Source organism: Embiotoca jacksoni, unplaced genomic scaffold (assembly GCF_022577435.1).
Source record: "Embiotoca jacksoni isolate LCO1_2020_lvr unplaced genomic scaffold, fEmbJac1.0.p SCAF_11, whole genome shotgun sequence".
NCBI classification, from domain to species: domain Eukaryota; kingdom Metazoa; phylum Chordata; class Actinopteri; family Embiotocidae; genus Embiotoca; species Embiotoca jacksoni.
In genome coordinates this window covers 742,457-756,348 of record NW_027185241.1, presented here as the reverse complement: position 1 = coordinate 756,348, position 13,892 = coordinate 742,457, and the positions used below count along the sequence as shown (strand labels likewise).

The 13,892-nt window shown below is 31.0% G+C and overlaps 1 protein-coding gene across 1 annotated transcript; it reads right to left on the bottom strand.

Moving 5' to 3' along the window:
• Positions 1-9,569: 9,569 nt before the first annotated feature.
• Positions 9,570-11,955, bottom strand: LOC138215992 (G1/S-specific cyclin-E2-like). Its single transcript, XM_069178540.1, has 8 exons — positions 11,894-11,955; positions 11,587-11,722; positions 11,345-11,491; positions 11,107-11,202; positions 10,823-10,957; positions 10,566-10,677; positions 10,219-10,376; positions 9,570-9,727 (listed from the first exon to the last, which is right to left on the bottom strand). The coding sequence occupies exons 1-8, from the start codon at positions 11,953-11,955 to the stop codon at positions 9,617-9,619; spliced, it is 957 nt and encodes a 318-aa protein (XP_069034641.1). The 3' UTR covers positions 9,570-9,616.
• Between the last annotated feature and the right edge of the window lie 1,937 nt (positions 11,956-13,892).

Genomic DNA, 13,892 nt, shown 5'->3' with positions numbered 1-13,892 from the left:
ACGTGATAATGTATGACTTTTTTTATGATATTTTGGACATGCTATAGTATGACTTTTTTTATGATATTTTGGACATGATATTGTATGACTTTTTTTTATGATATTTTGGACATGCTATAGTATGACTTTTTTTATGATATTTTGGACATGATATTGTATGACTTTTTTTTATGATATTTTGGACATGCTGTAGTATGACTTTTTTTATGATATTTTGGACATGATATTGTATGACTTTTTTTATGATATTTTGGACGTGATATTGTATGACTTTTTTTTATGATATTTTGGACATGCTGTAGTATGACTTTTTTTTATGATATTTTGGACGTGATAATGTATGACTTTTTTTATGATATTTTGGACATGCTATAGTATGACTTTTTTTGTGATATTTTGGGCGTGATATTGTATGACTTTTTTTATGATATTTTGGACGTGATATTGTATGACTTTTTTTTATGATATTTTGGACATGCTGTAGTATGACTTTTTTTTATGATATTTTGGACGTGATAATGTATGACTTTTTTTATGATATTTTGGACATGCTATAGTATGACTTTTTTTGTGATATTTTGGACGTGATAATGTATGACTTTTTTTATGATATTTTGGACGTGATATTGTATGACTTTTTTTTACGATATTTTGGACATGCTATAGTATGACTTTTTTTTATGATATTTTGGACGTGATAATGTATGACTTTTTTTTATGAAATTTTGGACATGCTATAGTATGACTTTTTTTTATGCTATTTTGGTCGTGATAATGTATGACTTTTTTTATGATATTTTGGACATGCTATAGTATGACTTTTTTATGATATTTTGGACGTGATAATGTATGACTTTTTTTATGATATTTTGGACATGCTATAGTATGACTTTTTTTATGATATTTTGGACATGCTATAGTATGACTTTTTTTATGATATTTTGGACGTGATATTGTATGACTTTTTTTATGATATTTTGGACATGCTATAGTATGACTTTTTTTATGACATTTTGGACGTGATAATGTATGACTTTTTTTATGATATTTTGGACGTGATATTGTATGACTTTTTTTATGATATTTTGGACATGCTGTAGTATGACTTTTTTTTATGCTATTTTGGATGTGATAATGTATGACTTTTTTTATGATATTTTGGACATGCTATAGTATGACTTTTTTATGATATTTTGGACGTGATAATGTATGACTTTTTTTATGATATTTTGGACATGCTATAGTATGACTTTTTTTATGATATTTTGGACATGCTATAGTATGACTTTTTTTATGATATTTTGGACGTGATATTGTATGACTTTTTTTATGATATTTTGGACATGCTATAGTATGACTTTTTTTATGATATTTTGGACGTGATATTGTATGACTTTTTTTATGATATTTTGGACATGCTATAGTATGACTTTTTTTTATGATATTTTGGACGTGATATTGTATGACTTTTTTTTATGATATTTTGGACATGATACTGTATGACTTTTTTTTATGATATTTTGGACATGCTGTAGTATGACTTTTTTTATGATATTTTGGACGTGATATTATATGACTTTTTTTTATGATATTTTGGACGTGATATTGTATGACTTTTTTTTATGATATTTTGGATGTGATATTGTATGACTTTTTTTTATGATATTTTGGACATGCTATAGTATGACTTTTTTTATGATATTTTGGACGTGATATTGTATGACTTTTTTTTATGATATTTTGGACATGCTATAGTATGACTTTTTTTATGATATTTTGGACATGATATTGTATGACTTTTTTTTATGATATTTTGGACATGCTGTAGTATGACTTTTTTTATGATATTTTGGACATGATATTGTATGACTTTTTTTATGATATTTTGGACGTGATATTGTATGACTTTTTTTTATGATATTTTGGACATGCTGTAGTATGACTTTTTTTTATGATATTTTGGACGTGATAATGTATGACTTTTTTTATGATATTTTGGACATGATATTGTATGACTTTTTTATGATATTTTGGATGTGATAATGTATGACTTTTTTTATGATATTTTGGACATGATATTGTATGACTTTTTTTTATGATATTTTGGACATGCTGTAGTATGACTTTTTTTTATGATATTTTGGAAATGCTGTAGTATGACTTTTTTTTATGCTATTTTGGACGTGATAATGTAAGACTTTTTTTATGATATTTTGGACATGCTATAGTATGACTTTTTTATGATATTTTGGACATGCTATAGTATGACTTTTTTTATGATATTTTGGATGTGATATTGTATGACTTTTTTTATGATATTTTGGACGTGATAATGTATGACTTTTTTTATGATATTTTGGATGTGATATTGTATGACTTTTTTTATGATATTTTGGACATGCTATAGTATGACTTTTTTTATGATATTTTGGACGTGATATTGTATGACTTTTTTATGATATTTTGGACATGCTATAGTATGACTTTTTTTTATGATATTTTGGGACATGCTATAGTATGACTTTTTTTTATGATATTTTGGACATGATATTGTATGACTTTTTTTTATGATATTTTGGACATGCTGTAGTATGACTTTTTTTTATGATATTTTGGACGTGATATTGTATGACTTTTTTATGATATTTTGGACATGCTATAGTATGACTTTTTTTTATGATATTTTGGACATGCTATAGTATGACTTTTTTTTATGATATTTTGGACATGCTATAGTATGACTTTTTTTTTATATTTTGGACATGCTATAGTATGACTTTTTTATGATATTTTGGACGTGATATTGTATGACTTTTTTATGATATTTTGGACATGCTATAGTATGACTTTTTTTATGATATTTTGGACGTGATATTGTATGACTTTTTTTATGATATTTTGGACGTGATATTGTATGACTTTTTTTATGATATTTTGGACATGCTATAGTATGACTTTTTTTTATGATATTTTGGACGTGATATTGTATGACTTTTTTTTATGATATTTTGGACATGATACTGTATGACTTTTTTTTATGATATTTTGGACATGCTGTAGTATGACTTTTTTTATGATATTTTGGACGTGATATTATATGACTTTTTTTTATGATATTTTGGACGTGATATTGTATGACTTTTTTTTATGATATTTTGGATGTGATATTGTATGACTTTTTTTTATGATATTTTGGACATGCTATAGTATGACTTTTTTTATGATATTTTGGACGTGATATTGTATGACTTTTTTTATGATATTTTGGACATGCTATAGTATGACTTTTTTTATGATATTTTGGACATGATATTGTATGACTTTTTTTTATGATATTTTGGACATGCTGTAGTATGACTTTTTTTATGATATTTTGGACATGATATTGTATGACTTTTTTTATGATATTTTGGACGTGATATTGTATGACTTTTTTTTATGATATTTTGGACATGCTGTAGTATGACTTTTTTTTATGATATTTTGGACGTGATAATGTATGACTTTTTTTATGATATTTTGGACATGATATTGTATGACTTTTTTATGATATTTTGGATGTGATAATGTATGACTTTTTTTATGATATTTTGGACATGATATTGTATGACTTTTTTTTATGATATTTTGGACATGCTGTAGTATGACTTTTTTTTATGATATTTTGGAAATGCTGTAGTATGACTTTTTTTTATGCTATTTTGGACGTGATAATGTAAGACTTTTTTTATGATATTTTGGACATGCTATAGTATGACTTTTTTTTATGCTATTTTGGTCGTGATAATGTATGACTTTTTTTATGATATTTTGGACATGCTATAGTATGACTTTTTTATGATATTTTGGACGTGATAATGTATGACTTTTTTTATGATATTTTGGACATGCTATAGTATGACTTTTTTTATGATATTTTGGACATGCTATAGTATGACTTTTTTTATGATATTTTGGACGTGATATTGTATGACTTTTTTTATGATATTTTGGACATGCTATAGTATGACTTTTTTTATGACATTTTGGACGTGATAATGTATGACTTTTTTTATGATATTTTGGACGTGATATTGTATGACTTTTTTTATGATATTTTGGACATGCTGTAGTATGACTTTTTTTTATGCTATTTTGGATGTGATAATGTATGACTTTTTTTATGATATTTTGGACATGCTATAGTATGACTTTTTTATGATATTTTGGACGTGATAATGTATGACTTTTTTTATGATATTTTGGACATGCTATAGTATGACTTTTTTTATGATATTTTGGACATGATATTGTATGACTTTTTTTTATGATATTTTGGACATGCTGTAGTATGACTTTTTTTATGATATTTTGGACATGATATTGTATGACTTTTTTTATGATATTTTGGACGTGATATTGTATGACTTTTTTTTATGATATTTTGGACATGCTGTAGTATGACTTTTTTTTATGATATTTTGGACGTGATAATGTATGACTTTTTTTATGATATTTTGGACATGATATTGTATGACTTTTTTATGATATTTTGGATGTGATAATGTATGACTTTTTTTATGATATTTTGGACATGATATTGTATGACTTTTTTTTATGATATTTTGGACATGCTGTAGTATGACTTTTTTTTATGATATTTTGGAAATGCTGTAGTATGACTTTTTTTTATGCTATTTTGGACGTGATAATGTAAGACTTTTTTTATGATATTTTGGACATGCTATAGTATGACTTTTTTATGATATTTTGGACATGCTATAGTATGACTTTTTTTATGATATTTTGGATGTGATATTGTATGACTTTTTTTATGATATTTTGGACGTGATAATGTATGACTTTTTTTATGATATTTTGGATGTGATATTGTATGACTTTTTTTATGATATTTTGGACATGCTATAGTATGACTTTTTTTATGATATTTTGGACGTGATATTGTATGACTTTTTTATGATATTTTGGACATGCTATAGTATGACTTTTTTTTATGATATTTTGGACATGCTATAGTATGACTTTTTTTTATGATATTTTGGACATGATATTGTATGACTTTTTTTTATGATATTTTGGACATGCTGTAGTATGACTTTTTTTTATGATATTTTGGACGTGATATTGTATGACTTTTTTATGATATTTTGGACATGCTATAGTATGACTTTTTTTTATGATATTTTGGACATGCTATAGTATGACTTTTTTTTATGATATTTTGGACATGCTATAGTATGACTTTTTTTTAATATTTTGGACATGCTATAGTATGACTTTTTTATGATATTTTGGACGTGATATTGTATGACTTTTTTATGATATTTTGGACATGCTATAGTATGACTTTTTTTATGATATTTTGGACGTGATATTGTATGACTTTTTTTATGATATTTTGGACGTGATATTGTATGACTTTTTTTATGATATTTTGGACATGCTATAGTATGACTTTTTTTTATGATATTTTGGACGTGATATTGTATGACTTTTTTTTATGATATTTTGGACATGATACTGTATGACTTTTTTTTATGATATTTTGGACATGCTGTAGTATGACTTTTTTTATGATATTTTGGACGTGATATTATATGACTTTTTTTTATGATATTTTGGACGTGATATTGTATGACTTTTTTTTATGATATTTTGGATGTGATATTGTATGACTTTTTTTTATGATATTTTGGACATGCTATAGTATGACTTTTTTTATGATATTTTGGACGTGATATTGTATGACTTTTTTTATGATATTTTGGACATGCTATAGTATGACTTTTTTTATGATATTTTGGACATGATATTGTATGACTTTTTTTTATGATATTTTGGACATGCTGTAGTATGACTTTTTTTATGATATTTTGGACATGATATTGTATGACTTTTTTTATGATATTTTGGACGTGATATTGTATGACTTTTTTTTATGATATTTTGGACATGCTGTAGTATGACTTTTTTTTATGATATTTTGGACGTGATAATGTATGACTTTTTTTATGATATTTTGGACATGATATTGTATGACTTTTTTATGATATTTTGGATGTGATAATGTATGACTTTTTTTATGATATTTTGGACATGATATTGTATGACTTTTTTTTATGATATTTTGGACATGCTGTAGTATGACTTTTTTTTATGATATTTTGGAAATGCTGTAGTATGACTTTTTTTTATGCTATTTTGGACGTGATAATGTAAGACTTTTTTTATGATATTTTGGACATGCTATAGTATGACTTTTTTATGATATTTTGGATGTGATAATGTATGACTTTTTTTATGATATTTTGGATGTGATATTGTATGACTTTTTTTATGATATTTTGGACATGCTATAGTATGACTTTTTTTATGATATTTTGGACGTGATATTGTATGACTTTTTTATGATATTTTGGACATGCTATAGTATGACTTTTTTTTATGATATTTTGGACATGCTATAGTATGACTTTTTTTTATGATATTTTGGACATGATATTGTATGACTTTTTTTTATGATATTTTGGACATGCTGTAGTATGACTTTTTTTTATGATATTTTGGACGTGATATTGTATGACTTTTTTATGATATTTTGGACATGCTATAGTATGACTTTTTTTTATGATATTTTGGACATGCTATAGTATGACTTTTTTTTATGATATTTTGGACATGCTATAGTATGACTTTTTTTTTATATTTTGGACATGCTATAGTATGACTTTTTTATGATATTTTGGACGTGATATTGTATGACTTTTTTATGATATTTTGGACATGCTATAGTATGACTTTTTTTTGATATTTTGGACATGCTATAGTATGACTTTTTTATGATATTTTGGACATGCTATAGTATGACTTTTTTTATGATATTTTGGACATGCTGTAGTATGACTTTTTTTTATGATATTTTGGACGTGATATTGTATGACTTTTTTTTATGATATTTTGGACATGCTGTAGTATGACTTTTTTTTATGATATTTTGGACGTGATATTATATGACTTTTTTTTTATGATATTTTGGACGTGATATTGTATGACTTTTTTTATGATATTTTGGACGTGATATTGTATGACTTTTTTTTATGATATTTTGGACATGCTATAGTATGACTTTTTTTATGATATTTTGGACATGCTATAGTGTGACTTTTTTATGATATTTTGGACGTGATATTGTATGACGTATGACTTTTTTTATGATATTTTGGATATGCTATAGTGACTTAAAAAAAAAAATTGTACGACATGCATGTATGACTTTTTGGACGACATGCTAAAGTATGACTTTTTTATCACTTTTTGGACGACATTGCATGTTCTTGCTTCACATGGGTAGTGTGACTCTGTCACATTTTCGACGACATGCATGACGTTTGTTTTACATTATGGACTATTCGCATTACTTAGTCGTCCATATTTTGGACAACATACTGTAAGGTATTACTAATGCAGGAACATGCAAATTCCACATAGAAAGTCCCAAGCAGGAATCAAACCTGGGACCTTTAGACTGTGAGACAACAACGCTGACAACTGCACCAATGTGCTAGCTTCCGTAACATGAACGGAAGTCATAGTTATAGCATGTTGTCAAAAATAGCACAAAAAAGTCATAATATAGTGACTTTTTTTCATATTTTGGATGACATGCAATAATGACTTTTCTTTCATATTTTGGACGACATAATATAGTGTGACTTTTTTTTTTTCATATTTCAGGATGACTTTTTTTTAAGTTTACATGCTTGTCTCCAGCAGGAATCGAACCAAAGACCTCCTCAATGAAAGGCACCAGCCCTAACCACTACACCATTGTACCTGTAATGCTATAACTTTCTTTGCTACTTTTGAGGACATACTACAGTATGACTTTTATTTATATTTTGGACGACGTGTGTGATTGTAACCGGCACTAGTTTAAATAGCAGCTTTATTATAACAAGTCATTAATTGTCATTATTGATGTAATTAATACCTAAAACTTAAAATTCTCAACTGCAACGCAACAGAAATGAGGCACAACAAATGCTGCATCTGATTTTGTTTTGTTTTTTTTAGTTAATTTGTGTTGCTGTTGAAGCAGGTTCTACAGAGATGTAACTAATATCGTTATAAATGGGAAGAAAATATTCACTGATCCCCTCAGTTCAGCAGCAGCAAAAATTGGTCTCTAAAATGACCATTTAAAAATAAATCAATACCTTTCAATCGGATTTAACAACTGAAAATTATAATCCTCATGTCTACTAATTAAACAAAGAAAAGAAAACCAAACTCTTGTGTCATTGCATTTATTTAAAACATTCCAATCTATTTACAAAAACATACATTCTTTAGCATCTACATACAGTTTACATGGTTGGTGGTTCACTGCAGAGGTTCGCACATCACAGGTTCGCTCGATCTCGGCCTTCTGGCTCGCTCTATCTTAAATTAAGTTGCTGTACAGTTCATTTTTTTTTTCTTTTTTTCTTTTAAAAGGCACTAAGAAAAGGACAAGTGTACAACATTAAATGAGTTATTTCAACAACAGGTGTCACAGCTAAATCATAAATAGCTTTTGCCTTTGGCAGTGATCAAATTGAGCTCAATCATCACTGAAAGATTTTACATATGAACAGATATTCTTTTTCCTTTACATACTAAGGCTTATCAATAAATACAAGCACTTGAATGAAAAAGCAAAAACTTTGCACAATTGTCAAGTTTCACAGGAATGTAACAAGAGAGTGCAACCAGGTTGCAACAGTACAAACAAAAAAACCAAAAAAAAAATCATATTACAGAGCCACAAAATCAGGTGCGTTCAAAACACCTCCAGGCATCCAATCAGGTGACTGAGCAGTCGTATGGCTCACACGGCTGCGAATCACAGCAGCGGCACTTTTAAGTTCTTAATCAATGTTTGCTGTTCTGTGGCAGTAATGCAGAGCAAATCTACACATCCAAGAGATTTAATTTTAGAAAGGGGACGTCAATTTAAAACACCTGTTCAGAGAGGAATACAAAATTCACACACAAAAAATAATAATAATTTTAAAAAAAAGTCACAAATTTGAGATATTCTTCATTTCCTTATTCCTGAGAATCTGACTGAAGCACCATCTGAATACATTGAAGCCTCAATTTCAAGAATAGCACCAGTGAAACTCGGATATCTCGCAGGTCCCAAAAAAACAAAACAAAAAAAAAACAAAACAAAAAAAAAAAAGGAAGGAAGAAGATTGTTTCCTCTCAAAAAAAACAAAAACCTTTTTATTAAAAGAAAAGGCCCGAACAAGTGGATTCCTCGCCAGCTTCTCCTGATCGCAGTAGAGTCAGTCGGGTAAACACATTTCTTTATGGAAGCTGCTGCTGGTTCAGACCAAAATTCAAACATAAAAAAATAAAAAAAAAAGTAAAAGTTGCGTTACCTGCCTAAGAACTGCACTCCTGACCATCTTCATATTCTAGGTTTTATGAAACCAGAAGAAAATGAAAACGCACAGGAATTAAAAGTCTGAACTTAGTGTTTAAAAAAAAAAAAAAAGTAAAAAAAAAAAAAAAAGGTCGGACTGCTGGGAGAGGTAGCGCGTCCCGCTGGTAGCTGGTCACGTCCTGTTCAGGGATTGGCTGGTTTCTCTGTGCTGTTGGGGGGGGTCAGTGCTGTTGCCGTGGTAATGGGCGACATCCGACAGTCGAGGCTGTCGATCTGACGCTCCTGAGCTTTCCTCTGCAGGACGGGAGACAAAAAAAAAAAAAAAAAAATTGACGTTAAAAGACAAATAGATTTCATTATACAGTAAAATAAACCTAATCTTTTTATACTTATATGGTGCCAATGATTACAAATAATTCAGAGAAATAAAACTGAATTACAATGTGGTATCGGATGATATTTAAGCTTCACTGCCATCAAAACACGTTGGATAAAAAAAAATAAAACATTATCCTGCTTTAACGATTCTTAATGACATTTAACTTTAAAATTTTGGGCAATTTTATCCTGTTTGCTCTTATAAAAAAGTGTAAATTAGCACCGATATTGTCAAGACATTGCCGTTTGTGGATGATTACAGCAACCAAGAACTCTCACCGAGTCTAGTTTGAAGATAGAACAAATCTAAATAGTCCTATAAGAGACATAGCATCACTTAAAAGTCTCGTGCCCTGATGGTATTAATAAAAAAAAAAAAATATTTAAATTCTGTGCGTTGTGCTCACCAGCAGGTCCAGATAGGACACGTGTGTCTGGATGTTGTGTCGGTCTCCAGATTTGACTTTGGGGAAGTTCCTGAGTTGAGGTTTGGCTTCAGATCGCAGCGTGTCCATGAAGGCGCTCATCCACCGGACGCAGGGAGACACGCTTTCCCACGTCAGACCTGAGAGACGCAGGACAGAAAGAAAACCATGTGACTGGAATTCTGATACACGTATGAAAAGAATACCTTAAAACACAATATTTGGGGAGTTTGAAAGTACAGTCAAGCTAGAATTGTTCAGATGAAAGCCCACTAAGCGGACCGAATTAGAAAATGTTTAGATAAACTGAAAAGAAAAAAAAAACCTACCGGAAACTTTATGAACGACGTCGAAGGTGGAGAAGTGGCAGAAGGCGGCCGCAGCAAGAACGCTGTAGCTGTAGTCCAACGAGTTGATGTCCATTATACACAAGTCCAACAGCTGCAACACAGGTCAAAGGTCAGAAACAGGTTGGTTTTTTTTTTTAATATATATATATATATATTTTTTTTAAACATCCATCCTGGATCACGACGTTAAAGAAGGTTGCGGATTTGTTTTGTTTTTTATTCGGGTGTGAAAGTACCTGCGTGATCTGGATGTACATTTCTTGAGAGAACTGCGGCTCCAGGAAGTTCTCTCCGTCTTTCTGGGCTTCCACCTGAGCGTACAGCTTCAACCAGGAGATGGGCGTCTCCGGGCACAAGTTCCAGTCCAACGCCTGCAGGACGACATCAACACAGATGTCAAACATGCGAATGATTGGCATGTACGATTGCTACCGAAACGTCAGCGTCTAACGGGTGCGAGTCTGTTACAGGAGTTTTTTGTTGTTGTTTGTTTTTCTTTCTTTCTCTCGCATCGACGTACCTTCAGTACGTGAAGCTCCGTTCGCTGGATGTCCCACATGTCGCAGGCGCCGTCTGTCACGTATGCAAACTCGTAGATTTTAGGAGGGTAGATTTCCTAAAAGAGCGGCGGGGGACGAAGAGTTTGTGAAAAATGCATTAAAAAAAAAAATACACGAAGAATCACAAGTAGCCGTCATCGTTCCACGGACGCGCCCGACGCTACGTGCGCGTTGACGGGAGCACGGCGAGGGACTCACCTCTATCTTGGAGGCGATGAAGAGCGCGGTGATGCCGATGAGCTGCAGGTAGTCTTTGTTGACGTTCTCCTGAGTCAGCATGAAGCGGTCGAAGAAGTCCTGGGCGAGATAAGCCGTCTGTCTGTGGAGGCTGTACACCTCGCTCACCTGCAGAGACACGGACACAGATTAAGATCCCAAAAAATATTCCAGATAAAAATCAGTACAAGAATGTGAAACTCCGTCTCGGTACTGCGACTCACCTCGAGCAGCCAGTCCAGCAGAATCGACCTCATCTTGGGCTGCAGTTTGGGATGACGCTGCAAGTAGCTCTTGTCGTGGACGTACTTCAGCTCCTTGTTGAGCATTTTGATCCACACGTCGTCTGAACTGGCCCAGCTGGAGGATAAAAACACAGATTTACCATCTAATGAGCCAAACTTGGGAGAAGCAGCAGTCGGTTGTTATTATTTTAATTATTATTATTATATCTGCTTACGAATCTTTTTAAGATTGACCTTTGTTTCTTTTGAGTTTATTAGTACTGTAAAACGACAACAATTCAAGTACATGTGAAACCTCAGATCTCCCACCATCAACAGTCGACGGCTAGTTTTTACATCTGCATGCATCTTTTTTGTCATTTTGACTTCTTACAAGCGCCTGAATTCGACACGTTATTCTTCACTTCCCTGCTGTATCACAACAACCCCTAAAAAATACCCTTCATTCATGAAACGACTTGTAATCAAAACAACCCATTTATTCAAGGTCTGGAGGAGACTTAAATTTTATGCTTTTGTTTTGTAATGCTATAACTTTCTTTGCTACTTTTGAGGACATACTACAGTATGACTTTTATTTATATTTTGGACGACGTGTGTGATTGTAACCGGCACTAGTTTAAATAGCAGCTTTATTATAACAAGTCATTAATTGTCATTATTGATGTAATTAATACCTAAAACTTAAAATTCTCAACTGCAACGCAACAGAAATGAGGCACAACAAATGCTGCATCTGATTTTGTTTTGTTTTTTTTAGTTAATTTGTGTTGCTGTTGAAGCAGGTTCTACAGAGATGTAACTAATATCGTTATAAATGGGAAGAAAATATTCACTGATCCCCTCAGTTCAGCAGCAGCAAAAATTGGTCTCTAAAATGACCATTTAAAAATAAATCAATACCTTTCAATCGGATTTAACAACTGAAAATTATAATCCTCATGTCTACTAATTAAACAAAGAAAAGAAAACCAAACTCTTGTGTCATTGCATTTATTTAAAACATTCCAATCTATTTACAAAAACATACATTCTTTAGCATCTACATACAGTTTACATGGTTGGTGGTTCACTGCAGAGGTTCGCACATCACAGGTTCGCTCGATCTCGGCCTTCTGGCTCGCTCTATCTTAAATTAAGTTGCTGTACAGTTCATTTTTTTTTTCTTTTTTTCTTTTAAAAGGCACTAAGAAAAGGACAAGTGTACAACATTAAATGAGTTATTTCAACAACAGGTGTCACAGCTAAATCATAAATAGCTTTTGCCTTTGGCAGTGATCAAATTGAGCTCAATCATCACTGAAAGATTTTACATATGAACAGATATTCTTTTTCCTTTACATACTAAGGCTTATCAATAAATACAAGCACTTGAATGAAAAAGCAAAAACTTTGCACAATTGTCAAGTTTCACAGGAATGTAACAAGAGAGTGCAACCAGGTTGCAACAGTACAAACAAAAAAACCAAAAAAAAAATCATATTACAGAGCCACAAAATCAGGTGCGTTCAAAACACCTCCAGGCATCCAATCAGGTGACTGAGCAGTCGTATGGCTCACACGTCTGCGAATCACAGCAGCGGCACTTTTAAGTTCTTAATCAATGTTTGCTGTTCTGTGGCAGTAATGCAGAGCAAATCTACACATCCAAGAGATTTAATTTTAGAAAGGGGACGTCAATTTAAAACACCTGTTCAGAGAGGAATACAAAATTCACACACAAAAAATAATAATAATTTTTAAAAAAAGTCACAAATTTGAGATATTCTTCATTTCCTTATTCCTGAGAATCTGACTGAAGCACCATCTGAATACATTGAAGCCTCAATTTCAAGAATAGCACCAGTGAAACTCGGATATCTCGCAGGTCCCAAAAAAACAAAACAAAAAAAAAACAACAACAAAAAAAAAAGGAAGGAAGAAGATTGTTTCCTCTCAAAAAAACCAAAAACCTTTTTATTAAAAGAAAAGGCCCGAACAAGTGGATTCCTCGCCAGCTTCTCCTGATCGCAGTAGAGTCAGTCGGGTAAACACATTTCTTTATGGAAGCTGCTGCTGGTTCAGACCAAAATTCAAACATAAAAAAATAAAAAAAAAAGTAAAAGTTGCGTTACCTGCCTAAGAACTGCACTCCTGACCATCTTCATATTCTAGGTTTTATGAAACCAGAAGAAAATGAAAACGCACAGGAATTAAAAGTCTGAACTTAGTGTTTAAAAAAAAAAAAAAAAAGTAAAAAAAAAAAAAAAAAGGTCGGACTGCTGGGAGAGGTAGCGCGTCCCGCT

Bases quoted from the DNA above. Each gene is read 5' to 3' on its own strand.
- LOC138215992 (XM_069178540.1), bottom strand. From the start codon at position 11,955: ATGCATGCAGATGTAAAAACTAGCCGTCGACTGTTGATGGTGGGAGAT. The intron at 10,678-10,822 runs GTACTTTCACAC...CCTGTGTTGCAG, and splicing joins TGTACATCCAGATCACGCAG to CTGTTGGACTTGTGTATAAT. The intron at 9,728-10,218 runs GTGAGCACAACG...CCCGTCCTGCAG, and splicing joins TGTCCTATCTGGACCTGCTG to AGGAAAGCTCAGGAGCGTCA.